We start from the raw sequence: 21,216 nt of genomic DNA on the forward strand, positions 1-21,216 counted from the left end.
GAGAGGAAGATTTAGCTGACTGTGTATTTGTATGTACCGGAAATTTATGGCAAAATATGGCAAAATTAGTTTCATCCAACAAATGCTATTTTGTCATCTCAGAGATCATTGACGTAAAAATATCACCAAAGGAGTGTGCAGTTTTAGTGTGAAATATGTGTGCAACTGAAAGAGTTTTAAAGCTATATTTATGCTTTTTTTTCTGGAGATTAAAAGCAGGTGTGTTCACCTGTACTGTTAAAACAACTAGGAGTATTAGGAATGGCTAATTTTAAATAAATACTTTTATGTATTTTCATTTCAAAATGAATATAGGTATTTTTGTTCTATTTTGAGATTAGCTACCCTCAATACCAGATTCCCTGTCTGTCAGGACAGTGAATTTAGGGTTCAGCTTGAAGCATGGATGTAGCTTTCTTTGAAGTACCTGGAACCCCATGTGTGTTATGACTCTTGGCTCTGTACACTGAGGTGCCATGGTAGGCAATTTGTATTTGCTCATGGACCATATTAGTTGCACAGATACTCAGGAGGTTGAGTTGAGCGGGCAGTAGCAGTGGTCTGTTCATTAAGAATGATTTTTCTGTAAGAAATACAGACTGTATGACACATACATTCTAAAATTTCTAGCACATGACAACATTGCATTTATTTCTTCACATCATTTGTAGCTCCAGTTCAAACTATTAAGATTCCTTTTTTACATGCTCCTCAGGTATGCTATTTGCGTGTAGAAAAAGCAAGCGTTTACAGAAACAGGAAACTATTTTGTGCTTTGCATTACACCTCTGAACTGTCTTGTACCAACATCCTTTTACGGTTGGCTACTTCATTTTCAAGTTAAAACTAGCGTTGTGTTTCAAGTATACTAGCAGGTCACACTCTTCATCACTGCTGTAGGCTGAGTTTTGTCTGTTGTCTGGTCCTATTTTTTAAGTTAAAAGCACTCAAAAGGTAAAAAATCCATAGATGCAGCATCATTTCTAGTTGTTTTACAGGATGCTGTGATTAAATCTAAACGTTAGCTAAGTTATTTAAGCTGCTGCTTCTTATTGTTTGTCTTTGTTGTTGTTTTGTAATAACAGAATAGTATTCCCTCAAATATTTGTGCCCTTGAAAGTGTTGTTGAAAGAGGCTTGGTAGTGTGGGATGGTATGTTTTGTAGAACTGACTTTGAGTATTTAGGAAGAAGGACAGAAATTACTGGGAACATGTTTTGTGTGGCTTGTATCCCAGCTCACCTGCTGTGGACCCAGAGCACCACTGGCAAGGCTTATTTCTCTCTATTAATTTGTTTGTGTGCATCTCTGCTACTAGTACCAAAATCTGTCTTTGAAGCATCAAAAAAACTGGAATGAAAATATTTCATTAAGCATTATATTCTGTTGTTTTCTTGGTATTTGTGCTATGGAGGTCTTGAGAGATTGGTTTTTTTCCAAGGTTAATATCAGAAACTAATTTGTTAATTGTGTAACAACTTGTGTTCTTATAAATGCAGAACAAAAGATTGTTGTCTAGATGCTAACATAAAAGATTCTTGAAACTGCAGCACTGGATTGCATACTTTGTAGACCAAATTTTGTGTTGTTCATAAAAGTGAAAGGTTTGTTTTTTAGTAGTCAGAATAAAGAGGCTCTTTCTGTTGATGGCCAGGACATTCCAGTAAATTTTGAAGTTGATCTGATGTATTTAATGTTCAAGTGTTTTCAGTTCAGAGGTCTTTATGTTGAGTGTAAGAACTTGCCTCACTTGGTCAGTTTGGCTGAAAATGGTCTTTTTTGTAGTATCCACCCAACAAAACGTTAGCTTTGTTAGAAGTTTGCGGTATCTGCCAGGAGATTGTACAAGTACAGAAACAATTATATTTTACTGTTCCTCAGTACTTCCACAAAGGCAAAATATGACAGAGCTGTGTAGGAATACTCACAAGCATCAGAACTGTTCTTTTCAAGGATTTGCTGTTGATAAACTTTTGTGCTTTTTTTTTCCAGCTGTTGATAAACTTTTGTGCTTCTTAATAATTTGTGATTATTCAAGTGCTAGGAAATGGCAGATGAAGTGAACAGGCTGATAGGCTAAATGTATGGTGGGATGATTAATGACAGTGCTGTTTAAGGCACGTGAGCATCAACTAGATCACATCTGTGATCTAGTTGCCCAGATGAACAGTTGCCCAAAGTAGAATGGGGGAAACAAAACTATGATTAGGTAATTGCAAAAATCCTAGATTGCATACAGCTTTTAATTGAGACACTTGCTTTTTAATTGAGGCTTGCTTTTTAAATAGGCAAATATAAAAAGAATAGTTAGAATGGTTCTTTTCAGCTGTGCAATTCTAATTAAAAAATATTTTTGCTCTGCAACTTGACACTTGAAAGTGTTTACTTCTTCAAATAAGCAGTTTTCTTAAAAGCCAATCTCCATACCTACTGAATTGATGAATACTTTCAATTCACATACAAGATTCAAAGACTAAATTGGAAATACTGGGGGTGAACATCTATTGCTAATAATAGCTGTAGAAAATGCAACATAGTCATCTGTTTTGAATGCTTTTCTGAGTATTACTTGTAGAAGTTCAAAAGCTGGCATTAAGCTTGGCATCTACTTGATAGAGATCACGTGACAGAAACTGATAGTGTGTACAGTAAATGTTTCATTCTGTCAAAACCAGTCAGTTTTTCCCTTTGTCTGGAGGCATTTTGGTATTGTTAGAGATTTTGATCCAAATGTAAAATGACTTCTGTCTCTAAATTTAAGCTTGCAATGGACGGGCTTTTACAAGGAAATTGCTGATATTTTGCCCCATTTTTAACGTCTGCTTTGGAAAACTCTGATTTTGAACTGTTCTCCTTCTAAACATGTTCTATATAAACCTGTGATCTCTGTAAAATGAGTAAGGTTTTGGCATGATAGGGTCTGATTCAATTATAACAATGCCATAGTACTAAATGAGTTAATACTATGGTTAAGTTATCTCTCTCTAGAAATCCAGCAAGCAGTCTTTGCTTCCATGAGACACTGGTATGGTAGAATGGCAGAACAAAAAAACTGCATGTATATAATATATAAAAATGTATGTGAACCCATTCAGAGGCTCAGGAAGGAGAATGGACTTGCTGATGGTACATTCAGAGCTTCAGGAAAGGGAATGGACTTGTTGATGACTTGGAGAGGGATCACATGTGTTCAGTGAAACAAACCCAGTTTAGTTGATTACATTTCCTGTTTTCACCAAGAACTTTTTAAGTACTCTCTGCTTTTGAAGTGTCAGATAGTGTATAGCTACCTCAAAGAAAATGATAGCTGTTGCTACTGAAAACTTGCAGATTGAATTCTTACTATACTGAAACTGTGTTTGGGAAGTTGCTTCCTCCCTTGTAAGGGAAAACTAGTTCCTTAGTCATTGTTAAATTAAGGTAAGAGCTCTTGTATCTTCATCAGATCATATAGGAAAATGTCTCTGTCACTCTGTTATCTTACAGGAGCTACTGTATTCTGTAAGAAAAAAACACCCCCTATTTATTTGTGATTTTGTTCCCATAAAATGTAGTTTTCCCAATTTTATAAGTTTTGCCATGAATCCCATCTAATATCTACTAGTAGTTATCGCTTTGTGTTTGCATTTGATATGATTGTTACTTAGTTTCTGGCAATCACCACTTTGCATTGGACTTTTCCTTTGTAATGGCAGTGATTAAAGTTTGTACTGAAAAGGTAATCACGTTATTGTGATGTGTAGTGGTCAAAATTGTGTAAGAATTGAAATCATACATTGATAAGGCATGAAACAAGCTTTCATCAGGCAAGTTAGTATATCTACTTAAAAACAAAACATAAAAAGTTAGAAGTGATTAAAAACAAATAAATAATGTTTTCAGAGTTATATGATCAAACTGATAGTTTCATGTTCTAAGGCTCTTAGTTGTACTTTTATAATTTAGAGAGATTTTGTACTTTGGACTAATCTTTAAATAATTTAGGATTATGTAATTCCATTTTAACAAATTATGTGAATTAATTCAAACTTAATTCCTAATTAACCTGACATTGTAATAGGTAGAGATGCATTGTACAGCTTGCATTCTTCTTACTAACCTGTGGATTATGTCATGTGTCAAATGGCATGGGGTCACTTATGAATTAGGTGTATGCGGAGCTGGAAGGTGACTCTTGAATGCTGTTATGTTGGTATTCTTTTGTGAGCTCTGGCAAGGGTGTTTTGTTTTGTAAATGGAACGCTTTTTTATATAAATTTCCTATTTTTTTAGCCTTTTATTGCTGTTAGTAGAGAGGTTTGTGCACTGGTCAGTACAATCTCTTTCCATAGTACCCACTGTTTTTGGCAAGGATGATGGGAAGACATGTTTTCCGCTTTTAGAATTTCATTAAATGTTAATATAAAATCTAAGTAGACCATATGTATTTCAGTCAGCTACTGCCTTGCCTGAGTTTCTTCTGCTGTTAGTGTTTGGATGTACAGGAAAGAATGGTGGTGTTCTGTGGTTGCTTACCAGTTAAGTAGTTATCAAGTCCCATTTTAGTAGCCCAGACATCACATCCTGTTTCTTTCTTTGTGGTATTTGAGCTAGGGATTTTTTATTTATATATATATTTATTAATTTTTTAATTATTTTTTTAAAGTAACTGTTTACTAACTCTTCCAGATACAAGTCTGTAAGGACTTACCTATGTTAAAAACATTCTAAATATATTCTGAAAACACTCGACTGATGCCATCAGCTATATTGAAAGCCCAAATTAGCTCTTCCAGTACAGTGGCATAGAAATTAGTCAAGATTAAAGGCCACCTTCAATATTTTTTTGGCCTGCTGTGTTTGAGTATACCAATTCTTGTTGCCAGTGTCATGCAAGTAGGTGGTGTGGCTGCATCATGCCCAATTGCCTTTTACATACAAGAGCTATATCCTGACAAACACATCTAGCCAAGTAAGTTTGGTACCTTTTCACAGCTGGGTTACAAGGGAAGCATTTGTTCCGAGTCTAGAATGTGGCTCACATGTCTTTGGACCCGTGATGAGACGCAGTATCCACTTTACCACAGTGCTTTGTGCAGAAGGTGACAGGTGAGAAATTTTTACAAGTGTTCTGCAGCGTATGGTGAAGGCATAAGGATAAAGACTAGTCTTTTTGTAACAGTGAGTTCACTGGAGCCTCCCTTTTCTCTTTCATACATGTTGTTTGTTCTAGCGGGGTCCTATATCTATTGCTGTGACTAGCAAACAGGGACATATAGGAAACAAATTAACAAGTAATGACATTCCAAAAATAGAGCGCACACATTATTTATCAGAGGAATAGGAGACGCACTCCGAGTGTGTTCCACCTCTGACCATCCTTTAACTGAAAGTGTCCTGTCATTTTAATATATGCAAAGTGAACAAGGCTCAAGTTAATTGTCATGTCTGAAAAATAGCCCAGGTTTGCATAGTGCTTACTAAACACTGCAGGGGAATTGGTAAATGAAACTTGACAAGGCCTGAAAAATTATAGTCTCCCTAAAACAGGACATATAATATAAAAAAGATGTGTGCTGAGTTAAGATTATTTAACATGTTGCAACAAGGTGTGCTTCACTGGCTACCAGATTATAGATGGCACTTTTTTTTTTTTTTTTTTTTTTAAACTGACAGCCCAGATTCTGTGAAGTCTTTGTCTGAGTCAGTTATTTATTATCTAGTAAATGACCTTTTTGGCTGAAGGGGTGGGGAAAAAAAGAGAGTGGAGAATGATCAAATGCCTATGTTTTGGAATAATATTTTATTAGTTATTTTACTAATGGCAGTGCTAGATTATGATAATGATATGTCAATACAATTAATAATATAATTTGCTGTTTGCTTCATAATGTAAGTATAGCTGCTTTAATCTTAACAGATAGGACTTTTTAGTACAAAATAGTTACAGTACACCAAAGCCTCTTTATTAACTCCGTGTACTTGAGCCTCATTATCTATGTTTCAGTAGTTTGTTACATTGTACTTTCATATCCTCAAAGCTGTAGTTACGGTTCAGTGGCATTTTTTTATCTGCTGTGTTTTTCCCCTCCCCCAGGGGTTTAAAAATACATTGGTTTTATGTACTGTAGTTTGAGGTGGAGTATATTGTATTTAATTTCTTTTTTAAACAGGCACATTAATTATCTCTAAAACATTTAAGGAGGATTACAGATACAATCCTTTTTATGTCTTCTTTCAAAAAGTAACCATTGTCTTTACCATATCTGGCACATTTGACTATGAATATATATGTATATTTTTAACCTTAAAAAAAGTGTAGCTTTAGTTCTCTGTCATATTGTTGTTTGTGCCACAGGCAACAATATGGCTTGTCACTTAGCTATCCCATCCAAACGCTAATGTAATCTTCTTTCTTTTATATGTTCTAAAAATTGGATCAAAAACTGGACCATATGTACACTTAAATTTGGTAGCCAGGCTATGTTGGATGCCTAGTATCTATATGGTGTAAACTGAATATCTCTGTAGCTCATCCTGAAAGTGGGGAAATTGGTTGAAGGACACTATGTTGAGCTCATTGAGATCAAAACATGCCGAACGATGTTTTTGTGTGAGCGCTCTTGTTTTTTGGTTGAGCAGTTTTTAGGCAGGAAGTAGTATGCTCACGTGTTGAAAGTGGTACTGGTGTGGTGAGAGCTGACGGAGAAGCCGACTGCACAGCCCCAAATGCTAAGCTTTTTAGCAGAACACTGGCTCCGAGACTGGCAATTGCTTAGTGCATGACTGTGCTTTGATACAGGCTCTCTAATAACCTAAACTAATTTATGTGAAGCAGAGCAGAAAACAATATTGAAATAAAATACTTTCTGTATTTAAACAGTTAAGAAGTTGGCTATTTTCTCTGTACTCAGAAGAGGAAGCATGTAGGTTTACAGTAGGGGTAACAGTTGAATGGTCAACTTTCAACATGTAAGAGTTTGGGCTTTCATTAGCAGAAAAAGACCAAGTATTATTGAAAAAGAGGGAGAGGGACCTCCCCCCCCCCCCCCCTTTTCACCCCCCCCCCCCCATTTAAATGTCATAGATGATAACAATGTAATGACTTATTAGATCATAGAATTTTAATATCCTGTTTTATTTACAGTGGTAGCAACCTGAGGTCTAATTTACTTTCGATATATGGCAAAATTTTACTGTGTCATATTTGGTGTTAACTTTTTGTTTGGTTTACTGGGTAGGGTTTTCATCCCTATTTCAGGTGGTTTTAATTTCATCCTGGTCTGTAGAACAGAATTTAGAATATCTGTCTAGGTTGCCCTGCCAGTTGACAGTTCTCATAGGATGCTCCTCTGCAGTGTTTCGCCAGACCAGATTAGTGCAAATGCTACTCTAGATGCTTTTCTAACCCTTCAGGAGCCTTCAGATTATTCAGAAGGTTATTTTTTAGTTGCTTTACTGCAGTACTTCTTTGATAAGTTATATTCCATCTTGTGTTTATAAATAGCTCAGATATTGGCATCCATGGAATGAATTTTTACTTGAGAGGAATATAAAGAGAATATTCCAAAACTAATTTAAATAGTGTTAAGATTTTTATGTGGTCTTCAACTTAATACATTTTCAGGGTTCTTCTCTTTTCCCTTGCATTTCCAGTCATACAGAATCTTTTTGATACTTGTGGGTATTGAATTTTCCACCTTTAAGTGATTTCATGCTGTTCATTTCTCCTGCTTAGGTCAACTTCTCCGGGAGACTCTTGTTTGTGATTGTGTTGAACTGCTGCTGTTCTTGCAGAGGTGTACACATTCACCAGTTTATCAAGCTATTGTAGAAATTTGAGGAAAAAAGACCTGCACATCAAACTGAACAGTGAATGTAATTTATGCTACCTTTTTGTTTCATAAATTCTGTCCAGTGGAGACATCAGAAAATAGCCCTTGTTGGGTATAAGACCATCCCAGGGAAGCTAGATAGCAAGCTATCACCGAGTGTAGTATAGGTCAGGTTTAGCCTTTTTACAGAAATGAACAGCTGAAGGATTTAATTTTCCTTGATGTCCAAATGTTTCTGATACTGCATCTTAAGATTTCTTGGATTTTTCTTCTTTTTTTTTTTTTTTTTTTGGTGCTTTTGTTCTGGTTTCCATGATTAGCAGAGGTTGATTTAGCATAAAATGGTGTTATAGAAGTCTTTAATTAGGAGAAATTTACTCTTGATGCTTACTTTTACATGACCACATTGTCAATCAACCTTCTAATTGGTAATTCCAGTTCATATAAATAAAGCTACAATCAGTATTGTCAAAGGGGTGGTTAGCAGATGAATGCATATGCAACCAGTTGATATGAAAAGCTTCAGTTTAATTTCTTAAGAAATGAGCTACTTGAACAAAGCTCCTTTACCTGCCTGCTAGTGATTACCTATTAAGTAGTCTGGGTAGAAGTATCAATTTTGAAACTCTTGATTTTGGATAGGACTATGGTGTGTGCTTACATGTGAATGTCTCATAAATATTTCCCAAGAGCAATTTATTTTTCTAATTAGCTTGAACAGCCTCTGCTTTACGTAGCGCTTTAAGCAGTTTTCAGTAAATCAATTCAATCACACAGCTGTTGTTTAAAACTTTTCCTAAGTAACTGTAATTCTCTATAGAGACCCAGAATCTCACTAATTAGTACACTTAATCATACCTTGTATAAAATGCATGATAATATGGATTAATCATTCCTAGAATTTCATAGAAAAAGAGTAACAGAAACCTGAGTGTTCATAGCTCTGAAAACAGTTTGCTATTCTCATATAATAGTTATGTACCAAGCAGTGTGTACAGGCTGACATAGAGTGGTTACGCACTTAATTTTTACTTGCCAGTCATAACTTTACAAAATAATTAATTTGCGGCTGCAGCTTTTTGTATTAAGATTTAAAAGTTACTAAGATCAAAAGTTACTAAGAACAGTTTCATTTTCTTCCAAAGTAAAAAAAAATTGCATTTAAAATAAATATTTTCAATTCTTATGTGAAAGGAAATCTAGTTTACCAGGTGGCATTTGTGATGTTAAGATTCAGACTTTTGAGCTGTTTAGCATATAGGAGAGATAACAGTTAGATACAGTTATTATAAGTGAGTTGTAAACTCATTTAACATTAAAATATCTCAATATTGAGTGTTTGATTTTTGGTAAGATTATTGTTATTAGATGAAAAAATTGAAAAGCAAGCACTTGTTTTTTTTAAAGTACAGCCTTTTTTGTTTTTCAGGATGTGACTTAAAATGAGTTCTGATTCTGAAGGTCCTCTGAAAAATATGCTCTGCTTGAATGTTTGCTAAGGACAAGTAAGTGACCGATTTCATATTTGGAGTATACGTACCTGAATGGTTATTCCCTTACCATTTTTAAAGCTACAATTTACAAATTGTACATGTAAGTATATAAGAAGCATGTTCTTAAAAAGAAGAAAAGGGAGGGAGGGAAGAAAGAGGAAGAAGAAAGAAAAGGAAAAAAAACCTTACTTCACTACTGCCAGAAAGTGAGTTTTCTAAGTTTGTTTTCTACTGGATTCCCATCTGGGTAAATGGGAACATCAGTTGTTTCTGTTGTCAGTCTTATAACAAAAGAATCTTTGCATAGTTTCAAGAATATTTTGAATCAGAAGTTTCACTGGAAAGCTGTCATACTTTTTATATATGTGTATTTGAGGGAAATATAAATGTGAAATAACAAATTTTCACTAAGAATATGGAGTTGCTGAATGGAATGTCCTCTAGTTTTATTTATATCAAATAAAATTTAAATATTTGGGGCTCCTCTTAGCATAAACCAGTTAGTTTATTACAATTTGCATCTCAAAAAACTGTGAGAGTTATGTCTTGGTTTTTAGAAAGGATTATATTTAATATTTTAACATTATATACAATTAAAAAAATTCCAGACCATCTTCATGATTTATTGAAAAGGACTGGTTGGATTTAATTCTTCGTAATTGGCTTATTCTGGGGAATGCTAAGAGCCAATTTATGCTTTTTCCCTAGTGAATTTTTCAAACAAGAAATCAGCTCAGACAGAAGAGCTTCCAAGCATGCAAGATACCATGAGTACATATATTTAGTACAGGGAAAAGTTGATGGTTTCATGTGACCAAAGAAGTGTTAAAAGTGTTTTTATGCAAATAATATGATTTTTTAAATAGTTTGGCTGTGTTTTAAATCAGTATCGTACGGTTGTGCTTTGTGGGTTCTGGGGTTTTTTTGTGTGTGTGTGTGGTCAACTATTTCAGCTAAACAAATACAAAACCTAAATCTGAAGCATCTAATTGTTTATATTTTTGGGCCCCTGTTAGGACAAAAGCTTCCCAGTTGCCATGTCCTATTTGGTGAATAGGTCTTTCATCTACAACTACTGAGAACATGGACATGATGGAATAATGCTTGAGTTGGAGAAGGAAATCAGTGCATTGAAAGACAAACTAGCAGAAAGTGATCTAATGAATGTTGTTAAGTTAGTAGCTTTCTAATTTGTGTGAGGGTGAAGTGAGTAAGACCAGGGAAGAAACTATCATATCAAGCTGAAAACTTTCTGCTTACTGTGCTTAGTACTTCTCGATGTCCTTTTGACTTGAATGCTCTCTAGGAAATGGCTTTAGGAACTTTCCTGATTTCAAACATGCTGTATTGTCGACATGCGCATCTTTTTCTTGGTAGTCAGGGACAGAATTTTAGAAGTTTGTTTGTTTGTTGTTGGTTTTTTTCTTTAGCCTGTCAAAATACTGAAACCCTGGCAGGTTGAAAAATGCTAGTCCTAAATGCTGACGATTTTTTTAAAATTCTATGTTTTTGTTTGGAAGGCTGTACATATATTTTGTAATGGATGGATTAATGATTACTAGAACTTGGTTTACCTGTGACGTGCAAAAAACACATCTGATACAGGCCAGGATGCCATTGGCCTTCTTGGCCACTTGGGCACACTGCTGGCTCATATTCAGCTGGCTGTCGACCACTGCAAAGGATGTAGACATGTGCACCTTATTAATAAGGACAAATGTTTTTCCTACGCGCTTATTGATGAGCAGAAAGGTCTTTGTTATTTTTTTGTTTTCGTGTTTCCCCTTTTTGATAAGTGAGAAAAATTTTGGAAAATTTAGGATTATATCTGAAACGATAAATCAAATGGTAATACAGAAACCAGTGCTCAGTATTTGCAGATAATCATGAAAGTTTGGAACTTTTTCTCCAAATATTGCTGCCTTTGGTTCCGCTCCACTGGTGGGGTTAGGAACATCAGTATATAGTGGTTCGTTACTGCTACAACCGATGGAATTAAACAGTGTCTTGCTTTGAAGACTTTGAACCATCTCTTATGTCATCTTGGTTTTTCTCAAATTTGCTTTAAGTATAAACTTTGGAGGGCTCTGGACATACTTGCTTCTATTCAACTTTAACATTATCTATTTCATACAAATGTATACCTTTCTAAATTATTTGGCAAGAGCTAGGGCTTTGTTTTTCCAAATAACTTTTGGAAAGTCATATTGGACGGAACAAAGTGTGGCTTTGTGTCATTGTTTTCAGTAGTTTAATGGAGTGTAGCATAAAATGCTTTTATTTTATGAAATGTTTGATGAAGATGACAAAGTATTCTAATACAGTAGAGTAACATGGGCAGTTTAATTTAGAAATTAAAATTAGTTGCTGGTGCAGATGACATCAGACTAGCAAACGTTTAAATATCATTACATACATAGGAATTATCGTTCATGAAGTACCTGACTTTAAAATTCGGCAGTCCCAAGAAATTCCCTTTATAAATTATATAAACTAGGAACAGGTAAATTTTTGAAAAATCTAGTTGTTTATCACTGGATAGAATTTATATTCAGCATTTCTTCATCCTTATATGTAATCAATCTGCTGTAGCATCTTGCATTTAAAGCAAATACTTTTATAGAAATTTCATTAAAAAGTGCTAATAGTATGTATCAATAGCTCAAGTTCATAATACAGTCCCACTGTTAGTTACCCTTCTATGCAGTAGGTTTGCCATCCACTTTTTGAGCTTATACATGCAACTTTGAAGAAAAATAGCAGAACACTTGTCAGATTTTTCTATTTTCTATATTAGAAACTATAGGTTCATATTCAATGAATAAATATAACACATGGTACTTTTTAACTGGTGATTTCTTTCATTATTAATTCACTGAATAATGGCTTCTTTTGCTAATATTTCCTGTAGCAGGGAAATTAGTTTGACTGTTAACAATTTGTACTGTAAATCCATCTGTATTGGGAAGCAGCTTCTGTAATTTCCTTAGCTAAGCAGTTACAGAGTTGTTCTAGGCGTTGCGTGCCTTCCCAGCTTGTAATGATACTCTTAGGGAAAGGAAAATACATGTGCGGGAGCTCTGCAGCTTCAGGACTGAATAAACTACCACAAGCTACTTGGGTGTAATAATAGGGAAACAGCCTACACAAATTACCCAATTTTTCCTTCCTTCTCCAAGCTTCTATATTTAGGCACCCAAAGGTTTTCTTAAATAGAAGAAGGGTTGTATTCTCTGATATGTGTCGTGTTTCTGAGACAAAATGTAGTAATTTTGTTTTTCTATTTAATCCTATTGTGAGTTATCTGTCACCAGAAGTGACATTTCTATTCTAAATCATTTAACGCAACCCTGTTACCTGCAAAATTATGTTCTGGTGAAATGTCTGTCCTAGCTCAAATTTTCAACTATTTAATGTATTTTAAATCTTTCCCCCTCTTAAATAGAATTTACTCTTGGCTTCTGACGTACTTGCTGGGCCCACACCCTTCCTGAGCTATCCTTAAGTCTTATATTTGAAGCTCTTCCTTTCTCTTTCCGCAGTAGCTCTTAACCCTGCAGCTCTGTACTCTGCCTGTGAATACAGTTACAGGGAGGGAAGCACCAATCCTGGAACGCGTGTGTGTGTCACCTACAGAATGACTCTCAGGATTCAGCCTTCGCTGAGGGGTCTGTGGGCATAAGACCTTATGAGTCATATGTTCTATTGAGTGTCAGCTTCAGATAATCAGCTGCTTTTTTTGCATGATCATAGCCTGTTTACATAATCTGTTTTTGAAACTGCTTACTTGTTCAGATGAGTAGTTTTTCATTTAGCTGCTTAATTGAAGGAAATATTATCCCTGCAGTTGTTCAGTGCTATACTGTCATCTACTGGTGTAACAGTGTATTTGTCTTGAACTTCACATAAGGTGGGCCACTATAAATGTATTTGAGAGGTTTTTTCCCTGGAGGAATATATGATTGACTAAAAGTCTTCAGGCTTGCTCTTCTCTCTCTCTCTCTGTATATTGGGTTTTGTCTTATTCGTCCTGGTTTTGTATCAAATACTTAGACGTAAAACCAACTTCTTATCTGTGCAGTCCCTGACCATAGTTACGGAGTTAGGCATCTTTTGTAATTGTTTATTTCAAATGCAAGATTATGTTTTGGTGTTGTTTTTAATTTTATTGTGATGTACAAAATACATTATCCTTCCTCTCCTAAGGCATATCAATTGGGATGAGGATTGGTTATAAATACAATTTTATGTTAAGCATTGTAACATTTGCTTAGCTGCAAAGAGAACTTGTGCTTTAAAGAGATGCCATTTTACTTCTGAGCTCTGTACATGTGCCAGAGTAATCCCATGTCTGCTCTTCAGTGCAGCCAGCAGTCCTCTGTCCTGTCTAGCTTTCAAGGTTTGTACTGCTGTAAGAAGAATGTCCTTTTAAATTCTCCACCCGTAGCTAACATCCTGCAATAACAGTATCAGCTATTGCAAGCAACCCCCGTGCTGCTTCATGCAAATGTGTTCTTGTGTGTTTTTGCCCTTTCAGTTTAGACTTTAGAAAGAACTAAAGCAGTATTATTTTTTTGCCACAAAAAGCTAGTAAGCAAAAAACCCAGTCGGTGAAGGTTAGTACATCAGAAGTAATACTTTAGATGTCTTGTCCTGGAAGCACTCAGTTGACTAGGTGCCTCTCTAAGGGGTTGGTTTCCTTTACTGCAAGGGTACACTGCTGACTTGCGTTTTTAACTAACTTCTTGCTCACCAGGGTGCCCCGATCCTGTTCTGCAGAGCTGCTTCAAGTCAGTTGGCTACCAGCCTCTGATACCTTAACATAAACTTCATTTAGATGAAAGTGTGTCTGTCAGGTCCTTGTCCTTGTCATATGCGATCACAGACTCCTAGGGATTTGCTCATCCTAAGCCAGTTCTTTTTAATAACTGTAGTAATGGTGGGTTTTGCTTGTGGAGATCTTTAAAGAACTTTTTTTTCCTGAAAGATTTATTAGTGCCCAGGTTATATGTTATGGAAAAGTTTCTCTCCAACTAACAAACATAACTGTCTTACCTAAATGTTTAAGACCAGTTACTGTTGTTGCTGTATGGGGTAAAGAACTGCAGTCTGAACCAGATTGCAGTAAATTAAATTTGCATTTAATTTGGAAATTTCTGTAAAAAGGATAAAATCATGCTAAACTCCTAACAGCCCAGATGTGTCTTGTTGTCATTGTGGTACAAAAAAACAAATAAAAATTATTAGATTATTTTATAGATGTAATTATGTTCTAAAATACTCTGGCTACACAAATAGGATAGATCCATTAAAAAGTTTTTTTCCTCCTTCAGCATGTCGTCGATTGTAGCATAGCAGGATCTGGTATAGGTGTTTTCTCTCCTCTGTGACTGTGTTACTTTTTCCTCTTGGGGAGTGAGGGGGAGATGAGTGTCATGAATATATGATCTGTCAGGTTTGTTTAACATAACTAGACTTTAACAAAAGCAACCTATTATTTTACTGGATTATGGCCGAATCTTTGCTGTAGAAGCAATAGAGTTGAAAGAGTTCTGAAGTCTTTGCTTGCCTTGTCCTCAAAGTTTTAGAAAACTGTGTTCATTTTAGAAGGTTTAGCAAGAGATACGAAGTTAAGACTATAGTAACCTGCTGAGTTAGAGATGGTAATAGTAATCTGTTGGCTTTATACCGAGCCAAGTGTGAAACTCTCATTTAAGCCCACTGATTTACTCCTGAGGATGACAATTATTTGTGGCTGCAGTGGTTAGATTACATGAAGAGAAAAAAGGAGCATACAGAAAAGGAAATTTTATTCAACATTTCCGTATTTTCAATATTCTGGTCACCCGTCCTTCATTGCCTTAGAGTATAACTTGCCTTTTTCTTTAATGGTATCAAACTTTATCCTTTATATTTAGCTACATTTTGGCATAACATGTTAATTTACCACTTTCTTTTCAAGTTATCTAAGCATACATTAAAACACTGAGAATCTTTTTATTTTCAGACAAATTGGAGCTATACAGTGGTCCCAGTACTATGGTACAAAACTTTAAACATCTCTGAATCAAATTAAATGCATTTTTTACATTTATTTTTGCTTACATTGATATATAAGCTTTGTAAACCTATGTTTTGGCAAGATAAAAAATAGATTTAAAAAAAATGGTAACCAAATACTATTTTTTAGTACTAAAAAGCTATACGGATTTCCAGTAAAAATACTGACTCATAAATCTAATAAAAGTAAATAACTTATCTGGATAAGTTCTCTGTGTTTTAAATTATTTTGAGAGGTTCATTCACAATTCTTATTTTATTGCTTTTAGTTGCTGATGCGTGGTCAAGATGAGTGGATTAGGAGAAAACTCCTTGGATAGCTTAACCAATGAGTCAAGGAAGCGCAAGCCATTGCCCTGTGATACACCAGGTGCAAGGTAGGTTTATAAAGACTTCGCTCTTTTTTGTGTTACGAGTTTTTAAAAACATTTTTCAATTTTTCATTGCAATTTAGAGTAAGTTCTAACTAATAATTTTGTTCAGTTGAAAACTTCTCTAGGCCAGCTTCTGTTGTGAAGATACAAAACTTTACTATTCTGTGTAGACATGCCAAAGCTGATGAACTATGCTCTATAATTAGACTCTTGCGGAAATCTTAATAGAGTGAACATATAAGGAATCATTGTTTGAAGCTGTGATTGCAAGGCAAAAGAAGAAAAACTTCTTGCTTCACAGAAATTTCAAAGGCAGCATCTTATATCTGGTAATTGATTTGGCAAGCCTCGTTTCAGGTGGTTATGGTCAGCACAGAATACTTTAATAGGTCGAACCCTTTTTTTGACTTCCATTTCTCCAGACTAGTTCTTTGCAAGCTCATCTCGAATTTTGGCATTCCATGCTGTCTCGCTGCCCCTCACTTAACTCTGTCAGACATCGTTATCTGAGGGAATTGGTTTTCTGTCCCCTCCAACCTCATTGCTTTCCACCACATGTTAAGGGTTCTGTGTTATCCTTTCATGTTCTTGTTCCCACACAGTATTAACCTTTATTAAATTTGTCTTCAGTTTCACCAGAATACCAGGTGTCATGCGTACTTGTATTTCTCCCTTTTATGTACGTCCCCACTGTTCCATGCTAATTACCTCCATCATGCAACAGATTGTGTATGAGATCCTCAGGTTCTCCCAACGTATCCCAGTATCTCTTTGTGACTGTCCTCCATTCCGATTTCTCTTTCCTTTTCTCCAGTGTCTGTCTGTCCAGTCAGGAATTCTGTTTTTCAGTTTGTCACCCTTCGTTAGCTTTCTTTGTCTTTCAAGCCCCTGCTTTGTCATGTGTTTGTTTTCTCCAGTGTTGGTCCGTGCATATTTTCCTAACTCTTTCACTTGGTTTCTTCTCAAAGACTGTTCATTCTTTTGATTCCCTCAGTGTGCCCATTCTTGCCCCTTCCCTTTCTCCTGAGTCCTCCTTTTCCTACTCTTGGCATACTCTGTGTATGACACTGTTCTCTCTGTTGATTTAGGCTGTAGACAGTGTCTTTACTCAGCACATTAATCTATGTAGGAAAAGGAATTTCAGAGAGAGACTTTATCCAGCAACATTATGTTGTCTGGGATTCTGATTTTCTTGGATGTTGAGATGGCATTTTTGTCCTGATGCCTAGAAATTTCTCTGAGGTATCACCTTCTGTAGTCATCTTGTTACAAGCAAACCAAAGGGGTTTCATAGAATGTTAAAATTCTGTTTCATTTGTCTAATAAATTATAAACAGATCTAAAGTAACTTTTAAGGTTAAAACATACTTTCTGTATGAGTGTTACAGTTTTATAACAGGCAATTGCTATTTTCATTAAATTTAACAATAGAGTTATCAACAAGAGGATTTTTTGGATGAGTAACTTTCTCATATCCTCTTAAGATAAATTTGTACTTAAAATTCTTTAAAAAACCCCCACAAAAACCAAACCAAACAACAATGTAACAAAACACCTCCCCTCCACCCCTTCAGATTTATGTTTGCTGGAAGAATAACTACTACCTAGGTTTAATAGGTAGGTGTTACATAAAGTACATTAAAGTTCACAGAGTGAGCACAGCTTTTGTATATGACGGTATGCAAGTATATGAAATGATGTTTTTGGTTCCTAGTCTGACCTGCAGTGGTGAGAAGCGTCGGCGTGAGCAGGAAAGCAAATACATTGAAGAACTGGCTGAACTGATATCTGCTAATCTGAGTGACATTGACAATTTCAATGTCAAACCAGACAAATGCGCTATTTTAAAAGAAACGGTGAGACAGATTCGACAGATAAAAGAGCAAGGTACAGTTCCCTGCTAAGCCAAAATAATTAATTTCATTTTCTTGTGATTCCTTCTTCAAAGCAGTAGTTCCTTGGGAAATTGAGTAGTGTTTTTCACAATAGCATGTAACTGAGAAAGTCTTCAGACTTCGACTTGAACCAAACCTTTAATATGCCTTAAATAATCTTCTGTTTAAAAGTAAGCAAGTGTTTACCATCGCTTTTTTTACTGGGAATCAGGGCTTTAAAACTTTGAATGGCCTTTCCTATCAGTTTCCTGAAAACACTAGGAAAGCTTGAGATAGTCCAGATGATATTGTACCATCAGCTGGTATGATATACCAAATAATACCCACTGGTACGAAGAATATGTACTGTTGTTTTTCACTTCAAGGGACTTCATGCTTAAAGGGACTTCAGTGCTTTGAGATGAATTTCTTAAAAAAACACCTAGATTCTTATGGGGCACACTTCCAATCACATATATTATTTTTACTGCTTTTTTTCCTATTATGTTTCTATGGACTTTGCTTTCTTTTCTTGTGCTGTTTAAGACATGCTTCCTAAATGTTTAAGTATTGGACTCCAATATATTTAAAATGCATTTAGCTTGAGATCAAATAATTAGATAGCGCGGTTGATGGTATTGAGGATATAGTTAAGTCAACAAAGGAGAAAATAGCAGTGCATCAAGTTTTAGTAGTTTTTGTCAGCTAGTGTAAACCTTAGTGGTATAGTAATTTTTTTTTAAATGGGCAAGTATATGCAAAACCTGTTTTTTAAATGTATAGTGAGGGGTATATATATAAAGGGTTGTGGGTTTTTTTTTTTTTTTTTTTTTTTTTTTTTTTTTTTTTTTTTTTTTTTTTTTTTTTAAACCCCTCCCTCCTTCCCCCTCCTTCCCCCCACCCACCCCCAAATGACTATAGCCTGCCAAGTGTACATATTTCCTTTGATCAGTAAAGTATTTAAAAAAAAAAAAAAAATCAAGTGAGCTATGGTATATATTTTACCTGTCTTGGTAAATTGCCGTATCTTTTGAAAACATGGTAAAACAATTCTAAAAAAAACCCCAAAAATCTCAACTTCTGTTTTTAAGGTTTTTCTAGTTTAATTAAGTGTATTCTAATGTAATAATTCTGTTTCATTATAGAGCCAAGTATGTGGTAATCTTCCCTTAGGATGTTGTACTCCTCTTGTGGTCTGCTTAGCCAGCCAGCAAGTACCACAGAACAAAGTTTACCGTTTGTTTTCTGTAATTCTGCTGCCTGGTATGGATTCCCATTCCACCTTCCCCTGAAATCAATATATTTAGGATATTTTGATTCTTAAAATATGATTTCATTATGCATACACACATATGTATACATACATACGCATACACATGCACACATACATTAACATGAGCCAAAGTCTTTTTGTAGAGCAATGGTGATGGCATCTGAAAATTGTGACCAACGATGATGAGATGATCAAAATAAAACCAGAAGGAAGAGATATGTATAATGAATGTGTTTAAAGGCCATTGAAAGATGCAGCAGAAGAAATATTGTTCACAAAACAAGTTGATCCAATTTTAACTGTCAAGTCAATTTATGTAAGCAAAAGGTTTGGCATTATGTAGCCGTGACATTTTTTCTGGTCTTAAGCAACTAACAATATGTGAGACTTCCTCTCTTAATTGTGCTTTTTTTTTTTTTCCTTTATTCACATGCTTCCTAGAATCTGGCTTGTAATATTAAAATTTGGTCTTCATATGAAATGTTGCTTCACTGAAATGTATCTTTTGGGTTTCAGGAAAAGCAGTTTCTAATGATGATGATGTTCAGAAAGCTGATGTATCTTCTACGGGTCAAGGAGTTATTGATAAGGACTCATTGGGACCTCTTTTATTACAGGCAAGTACAAATTAGGCCCTAGTAAATCCCTATGGAAACAAATACTTAAGGCAGGTGAAAATATTACAATAAAGCCTGCAATCCTATAGTAATAAATAGTATGCAAGAACTATACAGAACTATGTTTGAAAGGGACAGGAATAAAATCTATCGTGTTTTCTTAATTTTGATGAAATTCTCTGTAGAAGGAAAGAGAAGAATAGGACTTGGCTTTTTCCAGTATTCTTGTGCTTTACTTTCTCCAGCAGTCGTTAGCAAATTACTACTGAAGTAGTGCTTAGTAGTACGAGGAATACCTTGCTTTTTTTAGGGATTAGGCATTAAAATAAACGGATGAGGTTTTGCAAAGAGTAGAGGTTTGTGATGTGTATTGGGGTGTGTGTTTCTAAGTTGTGAAGCATTTTAAACAAATGTTGCCATCAAGTAAAATAACCTAAGAATAAATGTAAAAAAAGGTATATGGCAGATACCTTTTATTATGCCTAGAAAACCAATCCCATATTTACAAGTCCATTAAAAAGCACTTTTGAAACTTAACTGTTTTACATATATATTGAATTTTTCTTTCAGTTAAGAAAATACAGTATTTTAAGATATGAATAGACCATCTTCTTCTATCTCGCCACTTGCTGGTGGAAATGTCTTTAAGTTCATATCTTACTACTTTTTTCTACTGAATTTGTTCTTGTTTCAATTTGCCAGCTGTTGAAATAATGTTACAAATTCATTATCTTGCATTCAAATAAAGCAAGAATGAAACAAGAAGGCTGGTTATCACTGTGAAAAAGCTCAATGGAATAACAAATGAACATATTAATTTTTAATATTGAAATCATTCCTTACCAGACACAATTTTCCTCAGAGAAAAATTTAAAACTTCAGCTCTACCCTTGAAAAGAAATGCATGTATTGTAACTTGACATTTATCACCCACATAGTTTTTAAACTAAATTACGTTCAGAATTAGGCAGTGTGTCTTATATGGTATGTTCTCATGTTAATATTTAGGCATTGGATGGTTTCCTGTTTGTTGTAAATCGAGATGGGAACATAGTATTTGTGTCAGAAAATGTCACACAGTATCTGCAATATAAACAAGAAGATTTGGTTAATACAAGTGTCTATGGTATCTTGCATGAAGAGGACCGGAAGGACTTCCTTAAAAACTTACCTAAATCTTCAGGTAATAAAAGCTGACTTACTACACTGTTACTAGGCTATTTGAAAACAATCAGAGAAGAGAAAAACCAACTTGTAATAGATAACCTTTCAAAACAAATTACTTATACGAAGAATATTTGATTATCGAAGTATGTTAATCTTGAAAAATATTACTGTGTTCTTACTAAAGCACACCACCAGAAATAAATGTGCTGGAAATTCACACTGTACTTTAGCCTTTGCAATTTGTTTACCTGTAAATTAAAACAAGGGTACTAGAGGAACACGTTGCCTAAAGCCACAAGACTAGCTGAGGGAACTGCTTGTTTTTTAAATATGTGAATGACTTTTCAGCTCTCCTTCAAGTGACTGAAACCGTCATGTAAGGGAAAGCGGTTTTTTTACTTGGTTCTCAATACTACTATTCCCAAGGTATAAAACTGATGGTATATTGAGAAAGCATCTTAAAATATTCTTTAATCTCTCTAATCTAGGAACAAAGTATCTAAATTAAGAAAAATCAGTTATGAATTGATTTTATCTGAAAATCT

The 21,216-nt window shown here is 35.0% G+C and overlaps 1 protein-coding gene across 1 annotated transcript in view; it reads left to right on the plus strand.

Annotated features, from left to right (window-relative positions):
• Nucleotides 1–9,240: 9,240 nt before the first annotated feature.
• NCOA3 (nuclear receptor coactivator 3) overlaps nt 9,241–21,216 on the plus strand; it is a 30,172-nt gene continuing 18,196 nt past the window's right edge. Inside the window, exons 1-5 of the mRNA XM_009326731.1 lie at nt 9,241–9,318; nt 15,636–15,743; nt 17,455–17,627; nt 19,404–19,504; nt 20,513–20,687. Coding sequence (XP_009325006.1) covers nt 15,655–15,743; nt 17,455–17,627; nt 19,404–19,504; nt 20,513–20,687 — 538 coding nt within the window. The 5' untranslated portion in view covers nt 9,241–9,318; nt 15,636–15,654. The remainder of the gene's footprint in view (nt 9,319–15,635; nt 15,744–17,454; nt 17,628–19,403; nt 19,505–20,512; nt 20,688–21,216) is intronic.

This window comes from Pygoscelis adeliae, unplaced genomic scaffold (genome assembly GCF_000699105.1).
Source record: "Pygoscelis adeliae isolate BGI_AS28 unplaced genomic scaffold, ASM69910v1 Scaffold286, whole genome shotgun sequence".
NCBI lineage: Eukaryota > Metazoa > Chordata > Aves > Sphenisciformes > Spheniscidae > Pygoscelis > Pygoscelis adeliae.